Consider the following 20,990-nt stretch of genomic DNA (forward strand, 5'->3'; position numbering starts at 1 on the left):
AAAAAAAAAAAATCCTATTCTGCTCCTTGGAAGTTTTCTTGATTTATACAGTCAAATGATCGTCGTCTTTACACCAGTAAATGATTAAAAAAAAAACAATTTAAAGGGACATTCTGCAACTGAGAAATGTAAAGTGAAATTCTACTCGTATGACCAGCTTTAGTCCTGTTTTGTATGAAGAGAACGCAGAGTCAGAGGTGACTTCACCCCACCGGGAAGGGAGATAAATATCCTCTTCCACCCTCCAGATAATCCTCCCCCCTCCCCCCTCCTCCGGAGTCACCCAGAGCTGTCACTTTATATAGGATGACATGGGGCGGAGCGTTCGCCTTTAACGTGTCTGAACCAGCCAATCAAAGGAGGCTGGAGAGATGAAATACTTTCACTTTCGTTTCTCTCTTCCTGGTTGTACGGTGTCTAGCTCGCAGAGGAGATCCTGAGATTATTATTATTATTATTATTATTATACAGGATTTATATAGTGCCAACAGTTTGTATGGGGGCATGCGGTGAGTATTCAGGATCAGATGTTGAATATAATCAGCAATAAGCTGAGACGTGGATCATTCAGGAGCCGTTATCCATCTTCTCCTCTATAGAACGTCACAGTGGTGGGGAGGGGGGAGAAGACCATTCGGGAATGGAGGGAGCTGCAGATTTTGTACCCAAACATACCTCCCAACCGTCCCTGATTTCAAGGGACTGTCCCTGATGTGGAGTAAAGTCCCGCTGTCCCTCTTTCCTCCTCATTTTGGCCTAAACAATATAGTTGTATATAAAATGCACTTTTTATCTTTCAAAAAGTGTTTCCCAGAGCTAAATCTTTCGTCCAATTTCTAAATTGCTACATTTGTAAATTTTAAAAACCAGTATAAAGGAATAATAGTAGCTCTTGTGGGTTAACTAATCCTCCTTTTTTTTTTTCCCCCATAATTCTCCTTTTAAGGGGGCGTGACAGGGGGTTTGCTATGCCTATATACATTTGCTAATAGTTGTCCCTCGTTCCCATCTCACAAAGTTGGGTGGTATGCCCAAATATAACAATCACCTTCCGATGATCTCTGTACATTGAAAACCTGTTGGCTCTTTGCATGTATGCCCACCACCTCTGCCAATATACGAGCCCTGGACCCAAAGTGATGCAAAACTGGGCATAAGGTTTTTATTAACGTAGATCGGCCGTTCAAAGTTCACGTGTTGGTGGAGTAACTCTATATGTAGCGTCACTGCCGTCCCAGGGTTACCACCTCCCATCTCTTTAAAACCGAACACGTATGAATTACACGGGATCTGAGGATAATTTAATGCAGATAAGGCACCAAGTGAGTTTCATTACCACCTTAATCAACCACAGAACCTGTGTAATTATTTTGTGTTCGGGTTTAACCATTTGCTTACTGGGCACCTAAACCTCCCCCCCCCCCCCCACCGCCCAGACCAATTTTCAGTTTTCAGCGCTGTCACACTTTGAAATACAATTGTGCGGAAAGACAACTCTGTATCCAAATTAAACTTTTATCATTTTATCCACACAAATAGAGATTTCTTTTGGTGGTATTTGATCACCTCTGCGTTTTTTTTTTTTTTTTTTTAATTTTTTGTTAAAGAAATTTAAAAAAGACCGAATTTAAAAAAAAAAAAAAAAAAATACAAAACCGTTTTATATTTTGTTAATAAATTTTGCAAACGGGTACATTTTTTTTTTTTTTTTTTTCCTTCATTGATGTATGCTGATGAGGCTACACCGATGGGCACCGATAAGGTGGCACTGATGGGCATTAATAGGCGGCACTGGTGGGCACTGATGAGGTGGCATTGAAGGGCATTAACCACTTCAGCCCCGGACCATTTGGCTGGCCAAAGACCAGAGCACCTTTTTGCGATTCGGCACTGCGTCGCTTTAACTGACAATTGCGCGGTCGTACGACGTGGCTCCCAAACAAAATTGACATCCTTTTTTTTTTTTTTCCCCACAAATAGAGCTTTCTTTTTTTGGTGGCATTTGATCACCTCTGCGGGTTTTTATTTTTTGCGCTATAAACAGAAAAAGAGCGACAATTTTGAAAAAAAAAAAAACTATTTTTTTGCTATTATAAATATTCCCAAAAAAAATATAAAAAAAAAAACAAAACATTTTTTTCCTCAGTTTAGGCCGATACGTATTCTTATACATATTTTTGGTAAAAAAATAAGCGTTTGGTTTGCGCAAAAGTTATAGCGTCTACAAAACGGGATAGTTTTATGGCATTTTTATTAATATTTTTTTCTTTTTTTTTTTACTAGTAATGGTGGCGATCAACGATTTTTTTATCGTGACTGCGACATTATGGCGGACACATCGGACAATTTTGGCGTGATTTTGGGACCCTTCACATTTATACAGCGATCAGTGCGATTAAAATTGCATTAATTTCTGTGTAAATGGGACTGGCAGTGAAGGGGTTAACACTAGGTGGAGCTGTAGGCGTTAAATGTGTCCTGGGGAGCTTTTGTAACTGTGGGGGGGGAGGGGCTACGTGTGACACATCACTGATCGCTCCTCCCAATCACAGGGAGCGGTGATCGGTGTCCTGTCATTAGGCAGAACGGGGATATGCTGGTTTACATTAGCATCTCCCCGTCCTTCCTCTCCGTGAGACAATCGCAGGTATCCCCGCAGACATCGAGTCCGCTGGACCCGCGACCCGACTCACGGAGCTCCCGGCCGGTGCGCGCGCGCGCAATGGCACATTCAAAGGGACGTACGGGTACACCCATTTGCCCAGCCGTGCCATTCTGCCGACGTACATCGGCGTGCGCCAGTTGGGAAGTGGTTAATAGGTGGCACTGATAGCTGGCACTGATGGGTGGCAGTGATGGGCACTGGTAGGTGACACTGATGAGGCACTGATTGGCACCACTGGTGGGCACTGATAGGTGGCACTGATTGCTGGCACTTACGTACTGTGGGCACTGATTCGTGGCACTGGCAGGGGGTACTGGTGGGCACATATGAGGCGCGTCGTCCCTTCAAACGTAAGCCGGTGATCGGCTTTTTTTTCTCCTCCTACTGTCAGCGTGAGAAGAAAAAAAAAAGATTACTGACCCTCTGTTTACATCACGTGATCAGATGTCATTGGCTGACAGCTGATCACGTGGTAAGGGGTCGGGATCGGCCCCTTACTCGGATCTGCAATCACCCGAGTCTCAGTGACTCTGGTGATTACAACGCATGCCGCATGTGCCCTTCGGGGGGGTGTGGAGAGCCTGCAAAGGGGAGGACGTCTATTGACGAGAGCCTCTGGGTTTTTTATTTTTTGCTAAACAAATGAAAAAAAAAACACAAATTCAGAAAAAAAAAAAATGAGGTTTTTCTTCGTTTCTGTTTTAAAATTTAGTAAATAAGTATATTTTTTTTTTCTCCTTTACTGATGAGACTGCACTAAAGGGCACAGGGTCAGAGGTGATTAAATACCATCAAAAGAAAGCTCTATTTGTGGGGAAAAAAATCTTAAAAATGTAAATTGTTATTCGAAGTGTGACAGCGCTAACATTTTTTTCCTGGGCAGGAAGGGGGTAAAAGTGCCCAGTAGGCAAGTAACCTTCCTCTGCTGACATGTACCTATAGGTAAGTCTAGAATAAGGCTTACATATTGGTAGTGAAAATATCTCCTAAACCTGTACAGTTTAGGAGACATTTCCATTGCAAGCAGTCAGTGACATCACTGGCGCATACGCTCTGAAGGAACCGACCACGGGTGCCGTTCCTTCCGAGCCCGTGCCGTGAACAACGGCTCCCGCACGCATGAGCAGGAGTGACGTCATCGCGGGCTCTGGCCAATCACAGCGTCGGTGCCCGCAAACCCGATAGTAATTCCGGGGTGGGGTGGGGGGGGGGGGGGGAATGTCAGCTGTCTCAGCGGTGTGCAGGGAGCGCTGCAAGAGCTTCGTTCTAAGGTAAGTATTTCATAATGAGCTAGAATGTGATGCACACCAGCTCATTATGCCTTTTTGTCTTGCAGGTTTTTTGTTTTGTTTTTCATGTTTTTTTTTTTTTTTTTCTTGTAAACCCATATAAAAAAAAAACACTGTAAGACAAAGGCATATGTATTGATTACTAGCTCATTATGAAATACCGGTACTTACCTAAGATCAAAGCTGTTGCAGTGGTCCCCATACACCGATGTGACATGTCTCCCGGAGTTATTTCCGTGTTTGCGGGCTCCGGCGCTGTGATTGGCCAGAGCCGTGATGACGTCACTCCCACGTGCATGCTGCCGGCCACGGCACAGGCCCTTTAGAAGTGGCGCGATCGAGCTGTTTCGTCAGTGCGCATGCGCCAATGATGTCGGCGCAAGCGTATATGGTAAATATCTCCTAAAACATGCAGGTTTAGGAGATATTTACAGTACCTACAGGTAAGACTTATTATAAGCCTTATTATTGGCTTACCTGTAGGTACAAGTGGTGTAACGGGCATGGGGGGGGGGTTGTACTTTTTCCTATCAGGTGTCCCTCGTTCCCATCTCCAGTGTAGGAAGATAACGACTTTCCTTACTCCTATCTCTGTGAAGAACGAACACTGACTGGGAGAACAAAGAACTGACAGGGAGGGTCTAGCTGGGGCTGAACTAACTAGCACTAAGCGGGTTGAGGGCAGAAGAAGAAACCAAAATCGCACAGTAAACCAAGGTGTAGTGGCTTAAAACTGCCACTAGATGTCAGCATAACAGAAAACCAACAATAACCTAAAGCAGTTCAATACAACACAGAAAAAATATATGAAAGTGGAGCAGAACTTTTGCAGTATGTTTCCACCGACTTAAAGGGAGGCAATTCCACTGACAAGTTGTAATCTGTCCCTCGTAGTAAAATTCCCCAGAGGAAAATTCTAAAAGTATGATTTTACGGCAGGATATTTATGGGGTCACTCTCAGGAGAAAGGTACGACGCACCCGCAATCTTTTCTAATGCACCGCTTTAAGGGGGGGGGGGGGGGGGGGGTATTAGGATGTAGTTTACCTTCTTGCATTGTGTTTTGAAGAGTATGTATGTGTGTGTGTATCGCTATATATATATATATATATATATATATATATATATATATATATATATATATATATATATATATATATATATATTTAGAAGTTTTGAAGAATAGCTGTAATTAAAATTGTATTTGTTCAATAATTTCACAAATAGTTACTTAGTAAAGTGTTCAAAGAGATTTCCGTTTCGGGCTCACATGCTTACACCCTTCCCCCTTCCTCAGATCAGAACACATCTAACATCACAAATCACATTCCTTAGAATTTTAAACCTTTTTCAAATAATCACATATGGAATGAATTACGTGGTTAATTACTCATTAGTAGAATTGTATTCCTTCGTGGACTAAACAGAGATTTAGATTTTATACTTGTTTGTATAACCGATTAGGAATATTTATTCCTTCTCCCCTTTTTTTTTTTTTTTTTTTTTTCTTTTTCTTTTCAGAATTATTTATACTCATTCTATTTTTTGTTATACATAATAATATTATTTTTGGATATCTAGATCATGATATTCATACACGGTACTTTCTTTGACAGATTAACAATATGATGGTTTCAGATGGAATGGTGAGATGAATGTCTGCTTGATTAACCATTTCTGTATCAGTGGCTCTGAAAGAAATCAACCCATGAAAAATCCAATTATACTAATGAGTAATTAGCCACGTAATTGAGTCCATATGTGATTTATTTGAAAAAATGTTTAAATTCTCATGAAAGAAAAGCCCGGAGCAAAATAAATAGGCGTAGGGCTGGCATGACAGGGGAAACAGGGTACATGGATAATGGCCCATACACACGATCCGAATATCGTACAACAGATCGTACGACCGTTTTCGCTTAATAGTCACAAGTAGAAATCGAATAGGTAGATAAAGTCACGAAAATTCTCGTACGACAGAAAAAAAAATCAGAAGTGATGTCATGTGTTGTAATGTATTTATATTGTATTTTCGGACGACAACTACACTGACTAAACGAAAATCGTACGATCTGGAATTGTACGAGGAAAATTTTTGTGCATGTCCGATCGAATAATATCGGATGAACGGTCATGATCGGCTGTCGAAAGTAGTGTACACACGATCCAAAAATCGTTTTCGTACGATATCCAGATTGTGTGTACAGGCCATTAGACAGAGGCCGTGATTGGGAGAATAAGGTGGGAGGGGGTAACAAGTGAAGAAAAAGGAGCTGCCCCCTCCCCCTGGCACCACAGCGTGAGGGAAAGTTGGTATCAGCAGTGACATTGTCGAGGTGGAGAAATGACTGGCCCAGCTACGGGCGGAAGCGGCAGCACGAGGCCCAGGTTGGCTCCAGGAGACGCTGGGGCCAATGCTGGTACAGCCGGTGGAGAGTGCAGGTACCGGGGGGAGGGAGTGCTTCTCTCCCGACCCCTCCCCTAGAGCTCAGCATCATTCAGGGAGTACCCCGCGGGCCCCTTTGGGCCCCCCCATGCGAAGCGTAAAGCTTTGCTCGCGGGGGGGGGGTTCCCGGAAGGAATCCCCCTAGTAGATGGAGCTCTGCAGGCGGCCGTTCAAGTAGTTCGGGAATGGCCACGCGGCCCGCACAGCAGAGAGACACAGAGCAAGTGGCACCGTCCCCGCGTAACGTCAGCGGGGACGGTGCCACAGCGCGGGAAATTTGCAGCCACGGTTGTTGGGCCTTTCTCTTCCTCGGCCGACGACCTTCCCGGGGCCACACTGGAGCGGCAGAGGGAGGCATCAAGTCGGGACGAGGGAGCCAAGGCAGATGCAAGCCCTCCCGGTCCGGGGAAGTCGTTGCAGAAGTCCGTGAGCGGGTCTGGAGCGCGAAGGCGTGGACAGTAGGGGTGCAACGGATCAAAAAACTCATGGTTCGGATCGTTCCTCGGGTCAGGAGTCACGGTTCGGATCATTTTCGGATCAACAAAAAAAAATCTCCCGCACTGTAATATCCACAATCTTCCTATTGGCAGGGTATTGGCAGAGTATGGCAGGGTATTGACAGAGTATTGTCAGGGCATGGCAGAGTATTGTCAGGGCATGGCAGAGTATTGTCAGGGCATGGCAGAGTATTGTCAGGGCATGGCAGAGTATTGTCAGGGCATGGCAGAGTATTGTCAGGGCATGGCAGAGTATTGTCAGGGCATGGCAGAGTATTGTCAGGGCATTGCAGCAGGGTATTGCAGAGTATTGTCAGGGTATTGCAGCAGAGCATTGCAGAGTATTGGCAGGGTATTGCAGGGTATTGCAGAAGGGCATTGCAGAGTATTGGCAGGGCATTGCAGAGTATTGGCAGGGTATTGCAGCAGAGCATTGGCAGGGCATTGCAGAGTATTGGCACTGCTGCCATCCGATCTCTCCCCTCCACTGTACAGATCAGTACACAGAGGGGAGAGAGGTTTGTTACAAGTGATCGCTCCGTCATTTGACGGAGTGATCACGTGCTAAACGGCCGCCAGGTGTACCAATATGGCCGCCGCTCCGGAGCTAGGCCGAAGCCGCGGCCTTTTCTATGGCCGAGGCCACAGAGCGCTCCGCGGATCGCGGGTGTCCCATACGGATCAACCTCCACGGATCGGATCACGGATCGATGACGATCTGTTGCACCCCTAGTGGACAGATGGAAGCCGGACCCTCGGCATCCAGGGCTGAGTCGCCTAGAGGGCCATCTTTAGAGGAGGAAGAGCTTGCTGTGGAACGATCGGAGGGTGAGCTGTCAGGGTCAGAGAATGAGCGGATTCCCCTGAGACGATCGGCGGTGATGGAGACCGGACGGTCGGCTGGTGGGACTCTTCCTAGGCAGCCCAGTAAGTCAGCTTTCCCTTTATCTTCTATGGGCCAGTGTGGTGGGATTGAGGAGGTAGGCCGCAGGAGTGGGCCTGATGCGGGTACTGGGGTATCTGTGGGGCAAGGGGGCTCTCAAGTGGTGGCTTCCCAGGCTTGCGCGGTGCAGGGGGCTGCGGTTGTGGGGGAGTCAGGCTCGCAGGGTTTTTTGGCGGGACTGAAGGAGCTGGTGGGCAGATTGGAGAAGAGTGACGGCGCTTCCGCCAGCCCGGCGGCAGCATGGGTCCCCCCTGCAAGGGGGGACGGGGTGTCACTTGCACTTAAGGCGGTGACAGCGGTGCCCGCTGTGGGGATTCAGCCTGCCATGGTGGAAAACACGGAGCAAGGGCAGCAAGAATCTGGAAAGGCATCAGGGACGGGGGACACCGTGAGTAAGCAGGACACCGTCCGTTTAACGGATGCTGCAAAATGTGAGGTCTATGTATGTTTTGAGGGTTCACTAGGGGCGCATCTGAAACTGGAGGTACAGGAGAAAATTTGGAAGGATGAGTACGTTGAAATTTTCTCGCTGCTGCCGTTGGAAAACTTAAACCTGGATAGGGTGAAACCAGAGGAGTCCAAAAAGGAGGATGCGGAGAAGCGGAGGTATTGGCTGATTCCGCAGACGTTTACTAACTGGTTGCAGGTGTTTGCAATCATGGCGAGTGTAATCGGGGAAAAGAACCCTGAACATTGTTTGGCGCTCTTTGGTTACCTGAATGCAGTTGGGGAGGCACACAGAGTCTACGGGGGCACAGCGTGTGGAGGGCAATACATCCGGCATTGAGATGGGACCATAAGGACATCAGTTTGTGGATGCGCCTGATGACTTCAGCGAGGGCTAAGAGTCAGTTTTTTCAGGGAGAGACCTGTGGACCGTCTTCCCCTGGACAAACGGCCAGGAAGAAAAAGGGGGTCTGTTGGCAGTACAATGAAGGTACCTGCATGTTTGGGGGGGCGTGCCGATATAAGCACGAGTGTTCCGGTTGTGGAGGGGCTCACAGTCTGTCCAGATGCTTTAAACACGGAAAGGGTCGCGCCGGAGAGTGGCCGATCGTAAATTGCGAGACACTGGGGGAACCACCTCGAAAGTGAATGGGATGCAAAAACCCCTGTTCCAACAACTGGGCCGCCTCCCTATTCAGATACCTACCGAAAAACAGCCTCATCCTTTCCACCATCACCGGCGTCCTCCCTTTTGTTTGCAGACTCTGGTGGCGCTGTGGGGTTCATCTTTCAGGGATCTAAAGGTGCGTTTATCCGTTATCCAGATTTCAATTTGTTTCCGTTTTTCGGAAATGTTTGTGGTCGCTAGGTTTAGAAGAAAAGGAATTTTCTTGTCATTGCTTCAGGATAGGGGCGGTGATGGAGGCGGCTCGGAGTGGGATGGATGCTGAGTCCTTCAAGCGCATTGGGAGATGGGAGTCACGTAGGTTTCGGCTGTACATTCGCCCGCATCTGCTGGTGGGGTTGGAATGAGAATGGGCTGATGGGGTTTAAGTATGGCTGTAATGGTTTCTTTTTGGTTTGTTGAGATTATGGTGGTACGTTTGTCTTTTTCTCTTTCAGGTGATGTGCAGGGCCTGGTCTGGATATTGGGCCATTCGTATGTGTTTTGGGGACCAAACAGGGCGGATGTTAGGCCGGATGGCCGACAATTGGGGTTTTCAAGACAGGAAGCTTGTGTTCGCTGGCTGGGAATTCCGGGGATGCTATGGAGTAGGATGATTCCAGAGGTGCATCGTTTTGCACGGTTGAATAGGCCGCCTGACCTTTAAATTTTGCACGTGGGCGGCAACATTCTGGGCATTCGATCCATGTTGGATATCGCGCGGGACATCAAGTTTGATATCCTTCATCTTCATATGGCATTCCCGGACATGGTGATCGTGTGGTCTGACATTGTGGCTCGGACTGCATGGCGAATGGCTAGGTCATTGGAGGGAATTAATAGGGCTCAAAGAAGATTAACCGGGAAGTAAGCAGATTTGTGGTGAGGAACGGGGGTTTGGTGATACGGCACTTGGAGTTGGAAGTGGAGACGTGGAGATACCTTCGGGGGAATGGAGTGCACCTTAATGCGGTGGGGATTGACGTGTGGGCATTGGGGCTGCAAGATGGCATACAGCAAGCTCTCAGGGTGTGAAGGGGCACCCAAGTGTAAGGTTTTACACTTGGGCGCTGTGGCGGGTGTTGGTCTTTGCGGGTGAAGGAAGAGACCTCGGAAAGAAGAGTTCAGGACCTGTCGGTGGTATGGGTCCTAATGGTGTTATTTCAGCTAACGGAGGTTTAGCTGGAAGTTTTGGTAACGGGTGCACTGCGGTCAGTGGTTGTCTCTGAGACAGCCTGTCGGCTTGAGGCCTATTAACAAAGTTGAGAGGTACCGCAGTGCAGTATTTACACAGATGGTAATCGAGGTTCCTGCAAAGACCAACGCTAGGATGGAATGATGGGTTTAATAACAGATGTTTGTGTTTATGTTAATTTGAAAGTATTTGTTAATAAATAAGGCTGCTACGGCCTGTGTTTTACTCCAATTTCAGAGTGGTCTCGTTAATTAGGTTGTTGGTTATAGGTTGGAGTAAAGGGGTTAATTAAGGGAAAGGTACATCTATTACACAATAGTCATGTGATTGTGATGTTAGATGTGTTGTGATCTGAGGAAGGGCGTAAGCATGTGAGCCCGAAACGGAAATCTCTTTGAACACTTTACTATGTAACTATTTCTGAAATTATTGAACAAATACAATGTTAAGTGCAGCAATCCTTCGAATATATAATATATGTATGGATGGTGGGAAGACCAGATTGCTTTGCACTAAATACAAACCGGGTGCGGCTCTCCCTAACTACATAATAAAAAAATAATTTTTTTTTTCTAGTCATGTGAGTTTAGTTTCTCTGTAATATCGATTACATTCTTTTCAGTTTCTTTCACCTCTAGTAACAAAGTTTTATTTGCAGATCCCACAAAGTGAGGAGGAACCCCGGAGAGTCTCATGGGGAACAGCACCAACAAACCGTACGTTTAATAGATTCAAATATTTATATGTGTGTGTGTGTGTGTGTGTGTGTATACATGAATTCCATTCAATGATATATCTCTGACATATACCGCAGTTGTGTACAGAGGACACTGAGCATGTCGGTTATGCAGAGTGACAGCTGTGGAGAACTTGTGTATGTTCTGCAGAGGTCACAGCTGGGGGGGGGGCTGTGGATGAGCGAAAAAAAGGTGAGTTGTGAATGGGGGGGTACTATGGACAGGGGGGAGAGGATGAGCTGTGGACGAGCTGTGGATGGGGGGGGTGTAGACCAGAGGAGAGAAGGTGACCTGTGGGTGGGAGGGATGGTGAGCTGTAGATGGTGGTGGAGGGAGGCTGTGGACCAGAGAAGAGAAGGTGACCTGTGGATGGGGGGGGATCTGTAGACCAGAGGAGAGAAGGTGACCTCTGGGGGGGGGGGGGGGGGGGGGACAACTGTGGACGAGAGGAGAGAAGGTGATCTGTGGATTGGGGGGAGAGCTGGGGGGGGGGCGAGCCTTGACCACACCTATTATCTGGCAACACTTCTCTTTCCTGAGGGATTGGAGGTGGGGTTGGGGGCAGGGAGCTGAGTTGGGAGTGTGGGTTCCTGTACCTTTTCTCTGAGAAAAAAAAAGCCCTTTTATATAGCTCTGCCCCCCCCCCCCGTCACACATTATTATTATTATTATTATTATTATTATTATACATTTGTATAGCTCTAACACATATACTGCAGTGCTGTACTGAGAACAATGAGACAGTCACATCAGTCTCTGTACCAGAGGAGCTTACATTCTCTAATGTCAATTATTATTATTATTATTATTATTATTATTATTATTGTTGTTGTTGTTATATATTTATATAGCTCTGTCATATACCACAGAGCTGTACACAGAACACTGAGCCAATCACATAAGGCTTTGTACCATAGGAGCTTACACTCTAATGCCCCTCCACAGTCACATTATTATTATTATTATTATTATTATTATTTTATATACATTTATATAGCTCTGACAGGATCCAGAGTGTCATACAGAGGACACTGAGCCTCCAATGTTCTTCTGACTGCTGAAGTAACTACACACGTTTACATTCTTCCTGTTCTTTGTCTGGTCCTTCCCTTATTTGCTGTACCTGATAATAAGTTCTTCTTTAGCATGTTTATCATACAGTATAATGAGTTTCTATGTACAAAGTCCTGCCCTGTTCCCAGTTTGCAGTTATCTTCTTGTATTTTATGACATTTGATGATCTATGAACATTCCCAGCTCTCTATGGATATCAGACTGAACATGCTCTGTCTTCAATATTTAGATCTAACATTTGTTTTATTTCTGCCAGGAGTACAATGCCTCAGGAAGGTGCTGCTCAATTTAAGAAGTTAGAAGAAGATATTTTATGTTCCATTTGTCTTCATGAGCTCTTGGATCCGGTCTCCATCACCTGTGGTCATACCTTCTGCAGAGGCTGTATAACCAAATATTGGGATGCCCCGGGGCTCCTTGGTTACCGCTGCCCAGAGTGCAGGAAAATCTGCCCCAAAAACCAGCTCATCCCTGCCTACAGGCTGAAGAATGTGGTGACCAAGGTCCAACTGGCCGTCAAGGAAGAGCAGAGCAGAGAGGTGAGAGAGTGGAAAATTCTACTATATAGGGTGTATAACAGGCAGAAAGGAAATGTTCCTATCAGGTTTGTCACTAGGTCCAGGGACCCCCGTGGTCTTCACAGTGGACTCAGTGGGATTGGTTACATCGGATCTATGCCTTTCCACCTCTGCAGATTCTCCCTCATTTGTATGACAGGATCATGATGGAAAGCATTATGGTGATTACCATCACACCAAACTGATTGAGGAGGGTATGGTACTTAGACATATTCAGATTACTGGCAGAGTCTCCGTGGGCCCTTCCAAATAATGGTCCGGACCTTCTGTCCTATGGGCCAGTCCAAGACCCTGCTTCTCGGTCACTATCTTTAACAACTTGGCTGTTGAAGCCCAGGTCCTAAGGGATGGTGGTTATCAATTTTGCACAAAGTCTACCATCACATCTGGAAAGCCTATTTTGCATGGTGGGAGACCAGGAAATTTCATGCTAGGAAGTACTCGGTCAAACACCTCGTCTTTCCTCCAGTCTAGTCTGGATCAAGCTTGGAGTACTCTCAAAGGGCAAAATTACAGCGACCCTTCTGAAGGAGGAACACTTTTTGGGTTTCTGTGCACAGTTCCCAAAGCCAAATGGAGGATTTTAGACCATTCTGGGCCTGAAGACTCTTACATTTTTCCTCCAGGGTTCAAAAGTTTTGCATGGAGTCAGCCAGGTCAGGAAATTGCCTTTTTCCTTCCAGGAAATGTTCTGGCTTCAGTAGACCTTCAGAATTCATACTTGCAATTACCTGAAAGTAGCTGCATATAACCTGTGGTTAAAGACTAAAGCTCCTCTGTTATTTACTGAACTACAAGAATTTTTTTTTTTTTTACTAGTAAGTCAAAAATCCTATTTTTGCCTTTAAATAAACCTGGCATATGTGGCTTAAATGTGTTTAAAGTAATTTCAAAAGTAGTCTTTTTAAATCTGCAGTTTTCGTTCAATTAATTCCAGCCCTAAAGGTCCTTATTCCGATTTTTTCCGACGGATGTTGGCTCAAACTTGTTTTGCGTACACACGGTCGCACAAAGTTGTCGGAATTTCCGATCGCCAAGAACGCGGTGACGTAAACCACGTGCGACGAGACTAGAAAAGGCCAGTTCAGAACCAAGCACTGCCTGTTATGGGGTGATAATTTTCAATAGTGCTCCTGTTTTGTCGCTCTCTCACATCCCTGGCTATGCTGACACACATTGCTCAGGCACGGTCCACCGTTGCCATTGTCAGAAAGACATCCTAGAGCAGTGATGTGCAGCTGATGCTGGAGTGAGTACAGTATGTGTGTGTAAAATAAAACCAAAGAATTTCCAAGCTCAACTTACTAACCAGCCTGCGACCAACTGAATTACCTGCCTAACAGTATGCGTTAAACACAGGGGTTTAGTTGCACACATTTGCAAATACATGCATAAGCTGCAGGCCACGGCAAGGCACCCTGTATCCTGAAGACCCTAACTCTAACTTTGAAGAGTCTTCGCAGTGGAAGAACATGTATTCTAATGGATAGATGAGGGCAGATGACTGGAGGGAGCCCAACTCTCCTTAAAGGCGCAGGAGCACACTGAACACGCAGCACATTGCACAATGGCAGCTCCTTGCTGTGAAGACCAGTTATAGGTGGGGGCAGTGACCTTTTTTTTGTATTGTTGACATCTTGGTCAGGCAACGCACTGACACCTTTGCTGCCATTGTGCAATGTGCTGGGTGTTCAGTGTGCTCCTGCGCCTTTGAGGGTTGGGCTCCCTCCAGTCATCTGCCCTTCATCTATCCATTAGAATACATGTGCTCCCACTGTGGAGACTCTTCAAAGTTAGAGTTAGGGTCTGCAGGATACAGGGTGCCTTGCCGTGGCCTGCAGCTTATGCATGTATTTACAAATGTGTGCAACTAAACCTCTGTTTTTAACGCATACTGTTAAGTAGGTTAATTCGGTTGGTCGCAGGCTGGTTGGTAAGTTGAGCTTGGAAACTCTTTGGTTTTATTTTACATGTGTTTGCCCTTCCAGTGCTGTGAAGACCAGTTATAGGTGGGGGCAGTGACTTTTTTTTTGTGAGTATGTGTGTGGACAGGAAGTAGTTGAACAGGACTGCATGAGGTCTGTGACACTGGGATGGGAATAAAGGGTGAAAAACAGTATTTTATAGAAAAAATTACAACTGTTTGGTTAAACCTTGCCTTAAACTATACATTATCCAGCTAGGATTAGCTCTACTTTAAGCCTTTAACAAATGGTGCCTTACTGTGACTCATAGGAGGATCTGGACTCACCACCTGAGCAGTCTCCATAAGAAAGGAACAGCTCCATATTACTGGTGACTTTTCTTTTTTATCTTCTTAGATTCCACCTTCAGCCCTTCAACTGGTGTACACAGATGGTGATCAAAGATTGCAACTGGATGAGTCGGTGGCACAGAGATGCTTCTTGGACACGGAGGTGTCGGAATACCCCCTGTGCCTTATCTGTGTGATTGGGGAGAAGCGGAGAGGAAAGTCCACCCTACTGAATTATATCCTGAGAGCCCTTCACTGTCTGGTGAGAAAGCCCATCCATATCTAATCCTTAGAGCTCTTCACTGCCTGGCGAGTAAAGCCATCCATATCATATTCTGAGAGCCCTTCACTGCCTGGTACTAAATGCCATGATTCATAACATATCTTGATATCCCATCCCTGCCTGGTGAGTAAAGCTATCCATATCATATCCTGAGAGCTCCTCGCTGCCTTGTTGGTAAGCCTGTCCATATCATATCCTGAGAGCTCTTCACTGCCTTGTTGGTAAACCCATCCATATCATATCCTGAGAGCTCTTCAATGCCTTGTGAGTAAACCCATCTATATCCTATCCTGAGAGTAGTTCATTGCCTGGTGGGTAAACCCATCCATATCCTATCCTGGGAGCCCTTCACTGCCTGGTGAGTAAACCCGTCCATATCCTATCCTGAGAGACCTTCACTGCCTGGTGAGTAAACCCGTCCATATCATATCCTGAGAGCCCTTCACTGCCTGGTGGGTAAACCCATCTATATAATATCCTGAAAGACCCTTCACTGTCTGGTGAATAAACCCATCCATATCATATCCTGAGAGCCCTTCACTGTCTGGTGAGTAAACCCATGCATATCCTATCCTGAGAGCCCTTCACTGCCTGGTGAGTAAACCCATCCATATCCTATCCTGAGAGCCCTTCACTGCCTGGTGAGTAAACCCGTCCATATCATATCCTGAGAGACCTTCACTGTCTGGTGAGTAAACCCGCCCATATCCTATCCTGAGAGCCCTTCACTGTCTGGTGAGTAAACCCGTCCATATCATATCCTGAGAGACCTTCACTGTCTGGTGAGTAAACCCATCCATATCATATCCTGAGAGCCCTTCACTGCCTGGTGAGTAAACCCGCCCATATCCTATCCTGAGAGACCTTCACTGTCTGGTGAGTAAACCCATCCATATCCTTCATTTTTGAATGGCACTTCAACTCACCAAGGCAATGTATCTTTAATGCACATACAATGCAGCACACTACAAAGCCCAGTATCTCACTACTGTGCCAATATTGGTGCATGTCTATTTTTTTGCACATCTTGGTGGGTTGCCAGCTTATTCATTTATATTAACACAACACACCAGGATGTCAAGATCTGATTTGGCTCCAAATTTATTTTTATTTCAGCCTTTCTCCCAGTACTTTCAGTCATTCCTTAACTACAGCCCCACTGCTCAATATTTTTACTGTTTGGTCTACTTGGTTCCATAGCCTTATGCCGCGTACACACGGTCGGACTTTTCGTCTACAAAAGTCCGACAGCCTGTCCGACAGACTTCCGACGTACCTTCGGCGGACTTGCGGCAGACTTTCTTACGAACGGACTTGCCTACACACGACCACACAAAAGTCCGACGGATTCGTACGTGATGACGTACACCGGACTAAAATAAGGAAGTTCATAGCCAGTAGCCAATAGCTGCCCTAGCATGGGTTTTTGTCCGTCGGACTAGCACACAGACGAGCGGATTTCGGGGTCCGTCGTACTTACGACGTAAAGATTTGAAGCATGTTTCAAATCTAAAGTCCGTCGGATTTGAGGCTAAAAAAGTCATTTGAAAGTCCGGAGAAGCCCACACACGATCGGATTACCAGCCAGCTTTAGTCCGTCAGCGTCCGTTGGACTTTTGTAGACGAAAAGTCCGACCGTGTGTACGCGGCATTAGGCTATCTTCTGAGCTGCTCAAATTGGGGCTTCCATTACTTTAATGTAAATCTTGTCTGCAACTTGACAGTGTTGCAGATGAGTTTTTCATGCAGAATAATGTCAATCCTAAATACACACAAGAAATATATTGTATGTTTTACCTGCCAAAGGATTTGTCTTTCTGTCCATCCAGCCCTGAGATACACAACTCTGCTCCATGTCTTCTCTTTTTTTATTTTTTTTATTTTTTATTCTTTGCTACAGTTAAAGTGGACCTTGAGGCAAAAAAAAAGAAAAATCTCTCATCTCTCCTTCCTGAGCCCTACTTTTAACCCCATAACGCCACTTTTTAACTCCCGGCGGCCCTTTAAGTGGGCTTTACTGCCCAAGCATTGCAGCTTCTTTATAATGCGACCGATAATGTGATGATAAATTAGCTGCTTTACTATGTGTCTTTCATATCTGCCTCAGTCCAGCTTTAACCTATACATGAAGCTGGTTTATAGAGCTTTTTATGTTTTTTTTTTTTTTTTTTTTTTTACTGGTTGAGTGTATTGAACTCATGATGAATTTTCCTTTTGTAGGAGAGACAGCAGCCGGTCAGTCTGGGGCACGACGAGGAGCCCCTCACAGGGTTTGGATGGAGAAGTGGTGTTGACAGTGTAACAAAGGGGATCTGGATTTGGAGCAAACCCTTCATCCTGGAGAGGAATGAGGAGAAGGTTTGATGGAGACATTTTCTGTTAAAATATACAGACCGATATCTTATCATGTACAAAGATAGAAAAATATTAGGGGATTACACTTCATTATAGCTTATCTGTTCATTTAGCCAAGCTAGAGTTGAGCAAATAGACCTGCTAGCAGGGCCCCAATTCTCCAACAGCAATGAACATGATGGCCAAGATCACCTTCCACTGTCTCCCTGTTTCAGGAATGAATTTGGGTACACACACATACCTATAACGTGGAGAAACTCCACCATCTTTGATCAGTCACATTCTCCTGACCTGAGGCCCTCCTCCAAAAAACAAGGAATGTCCACATGTTCAGATTTTCAATGATTTTTTTTTTTTTACTGTATCAGTAACATAATGTACAGCTCTTGGCCAACAACCCTTCACCTCTGCCTCTTTAGTCCTGACATTAATAACTCTGCATAGTGCAAGTCCAACATTAATATAGGGTGGCCACTCAACTCTTCCAAAGTCCTCACCGTAGGCCCCCATAAGTGGGCTCTCCAATGGCACCTGTACCAGGCCTACCCCAAAGGGTTTACTTCTTAAGGCTACAAGCTAACATGGCAGTATACCAGGGGTAGCTGTTCCCATTACCCTCTGCCTCAAATTCTTTCTGCTCTAGATTATAAGCGAGTAAATTAGCCCTACCCACCACATCTACCTAAGGGAAGGGTTTCCCTAAAAGTGATACTAACCCCTGCTTACAGGCCACAGCAACTCTGTCTACAAATTTAACAAATGGCTTATCTCAGGATCACTGGAAATCCACCTGTGGCTCTTATCTGTCAGTAGATGTATTGCTTACCTGTAATGGTGTAAATGCCCGCTCCCCCCCCATATCTGGAGAAGTAACACAAACATAGGCCAGTGCCAAGAAAACACAGGACTGGGACTTCTATTGGCAGTGATGGTGGGGCCCACATGTGTTCCAGCACAGAGGTCGTATCTGTAATATAGGAGCATCAAGGACAAAAAAAGTTCACGTCCTTCTGAAATGAGTGCTGGGTTGTGGAGTAGAGGTTGGCTCTTTTTCCTTGGCTTAGAAAATATGTTGTAAGGGTACTTGTAGCCTTGCCTATTTTGGAATTAACAGGCAAGATGCAGAGTGACCAGCAGGAAAAATACAGTACATTAAAAATTAGTAACATTCAACTGGACTTATTTTGCAATGCTTTGAGTTTGGTATGGCGTGTCATGAGCATGCCCCCTTATAAGCTAATCTACAACTTCTGCTCACGATTGAAGGTTTTGGTGTGGAGATCCTTTAGACATGGCAGATGCAGAAACAGAGGCTTTTAGGCTCCAGTCCTGGACAGTGACCATGAAAGCACCTTCCTAACTGAAACCTTTTTATGTATTCACTTAAAGATGTGGTGGAGATCGAGACATCACTGTACCACCTCTCCAATTCGCCCTATCAGAAAACACTTTGCATTTACTGAATGGCGCCCATGCTGAGTGGGTGACCTCCTATGTTCAGTAATCGGCCGAACAGCCACACGGCACAGCACCTGGAAGATGGTGGACGTATTTTACTCTTCTCCTTTTTTTTTTTTTTTCTTCACCTCATTAGGACATGTGCGTTACAGTGCATTTTTGATGCATTCTGGTGAGTTTTTGATGCATTAAAGAGAAGTAGCAGTAAAGAGGTTGAAGGGAAGTTGCAAATACCTTTTTGTAGCAGATCACTTACAGACTCTTCAGAATAAAGGACAAAGCACAGTTTTCTCTCTGTAAATCTTGTATGGCTGGGTAGATCTCTGCCACAGATCTACCAACCTGCAAGATGTCTGGACAAGCCTCTCTCACAGGCTTAGCAGTCAGCGTACGCCTGGATAAGTCTCTCTCACAAACTTAGCAGACAGACAGTTACCTTGAATGAATTGTAGAGCAGCTTCTTTACAGTACCAGAACCTTTAAGCTGACCCGGCAGTACTGTAAGGGTAGTTTAGAGAATAGGTGCGTCCTCCAAGTAAGTCACCAGGCCCTTCTGAGAGACCAGCCTTCATCCTGACTCTCTCCAGCAAGGGTCCTCCCCTGGATCTCCTCCGCTTGGTTCGGCTTCTTCCTAGCATACAGCCTAGGACCACCTCTGTGGTAATAGGCCCCAGACAGGCTTCTGGGCCTACTTGCACAGCTGCAGTGACGTAGCCTCCAGCCCGGAGGGCCACAAAGTAAGAACTCCCTTAAGCACATGGCATCTGTCCCATAAATACTCTCTCCCAGAATGCACAGCGGCAGTAACCTCCCACTGGGCTGTTTTTGAAAGAGGAATATTCATTAAGTTGTTATTCACACACTGTCCCATGGTACCAGTGACACCTACTGGCAACAGTGGGAACTGCACAACCAAGTCAATTCCACAGAAGTTCCAATAAACTGTATACATTCAATCTGAGCTGGGTACAGCTTAGCCAAAAACTAAATTTACATGCGAGCGCCTGGTCAACAGGAGCAGGGCGCTAAACATTTATTTTTGTTTATCCTAGAACACCTTTTCAACTTGATCGATCCTCAAACTCCCAGATAACTTACTTAAAAGAGAAATATTTTTTGTTTTGTTTTTACAGATTCATATTTACCTAGGTTCTCACAGATCCCTGAGCGGAGAGCTGCTGCCTGTCAGTCAGCAGCTCTCCGATCTGCCCCCCCCCCCCCGGTCATTGGAGCGCTGAGCTGTGGAGGGGCAGGAACATCTCAGCCACTCAGTCCAGGCACCTGGCGGATCCAGACTTTATTGTCGTGATGACGTGGAGCCTGGAATGATTCCTGTGACGTCAGTAGAGAGCGGACTTCAGACCGCTCTCTGCTGAAAATGGGTCACAGGAGTGCAAAATGATTGCACTTCTGTGACCCATAGGAGAAACCAAGCCAAACAAGCTCAGGCTGGACTTCTCCTTTTTAAGAACAAGAAAACTAACACCTTGTTAGTGACATGTGATGTGTCCCAGAAGATTGCAGGAAGGGTGGGGGGGAGACGCCTAGGTGGCACATGCAGAAGTGGGAGCTGGGTGTATGTTGAAACTAAATATGGCGTGTCAGGGGTTAGGAGTGCTTAAAGAGGAAGTTGCACTTTTAAGTGAACTCCGCTTTAGGTCAAGAAGTTAAGAAGTCAAGTTTAATATAACTAAGATAACTAACAGCTATACCGTGATCTGGATAAATGAGAATCTTCACAGATACATCACACATAAGCTTTGGTCAAATGAAAATCCCCATTCACCAATTTATTAAGCAAGGTTGGATGTACAGTATGTCTTTTCTCAGTCAAACCATCTATTCAAAGTATGATATAACCCAAGGAGTGTCCTTTTGAGATTGGTGACCATTTACCTTCTCCTCACAGCTGGCGGTGTTTGTCCTGGACACGGAGGGCTCGCTGGATATCGAGGGTGACCGGGAGAACTGTCTTAAACTTTCTGCACTGTCTATGCTACTCAGCTCACATATGGTAATGGATTCTGGAATTCTGCCATTTTATATTAAATCCTCTAGTAATGTTATGACGTTCATAAGTTGATGATAATAATGTGTCAACTATC

At 45.7% G+C, this 20,990-nt stretch overlaps 1 protein-coding gene across 1 annotated transcript in view; it reads left to right on the forward strand.

Moving 5' to 3' along the window:
* Nucleotides 1–347: 347 nt before the first annotated feature.
* LOC141148263 (RING finger protein 112-like) overlaps nucleotides 348–20,990 on the forward strand; it is a 36,947-nt gene continuing 16,304 nt past the window's right edge. Inside the window, exons 1-6 of the mRNA XM_073635531.1 lie at nucleotides 348–509; nucleotides 10,805–10,862; nucleotides 12,214–12,496; nucleotides 14,857–15,051; nucleotides 17,293–17,430; nucleotides 20,795–20,899. Coding sequence (XP_073491632.1) covers nucleotides 10,840–10,862; nucleotides 12,214–12,496; nucleotides 14,857–15,051; nucleotides 17,293–17,430; nucleotides 20,795–20,899 — 744 coding nt within the window. The 5' untranslated portion in view covers nucleotides 348–509; nucleotides 10,805–10,839. The remainder of the gene's footprint in view (nucleotides 510–10,804; nucleotides 10,863–12,213; nucleotides 12,497–14,856; nucleotides 15,052–17,292; nucleotides 17,431–20,794; nucleotides 20,900–20,990) is intronic.

Source organism: Aquarana catesbeiana, linkage group LG06, assembly GCF_042186555.1.
Source record: "Aquarana catesbeiana isolate 2022-GZ linkage group LG06, ASM4218655v1, whole genome shotgun sequence".
NCBI classification, from domain to species: Eukaryota; Metazoa; Chordata; class Amphibia; order Anura; family Ranidae; genus Aquarana; species Aquarana catesbeiana.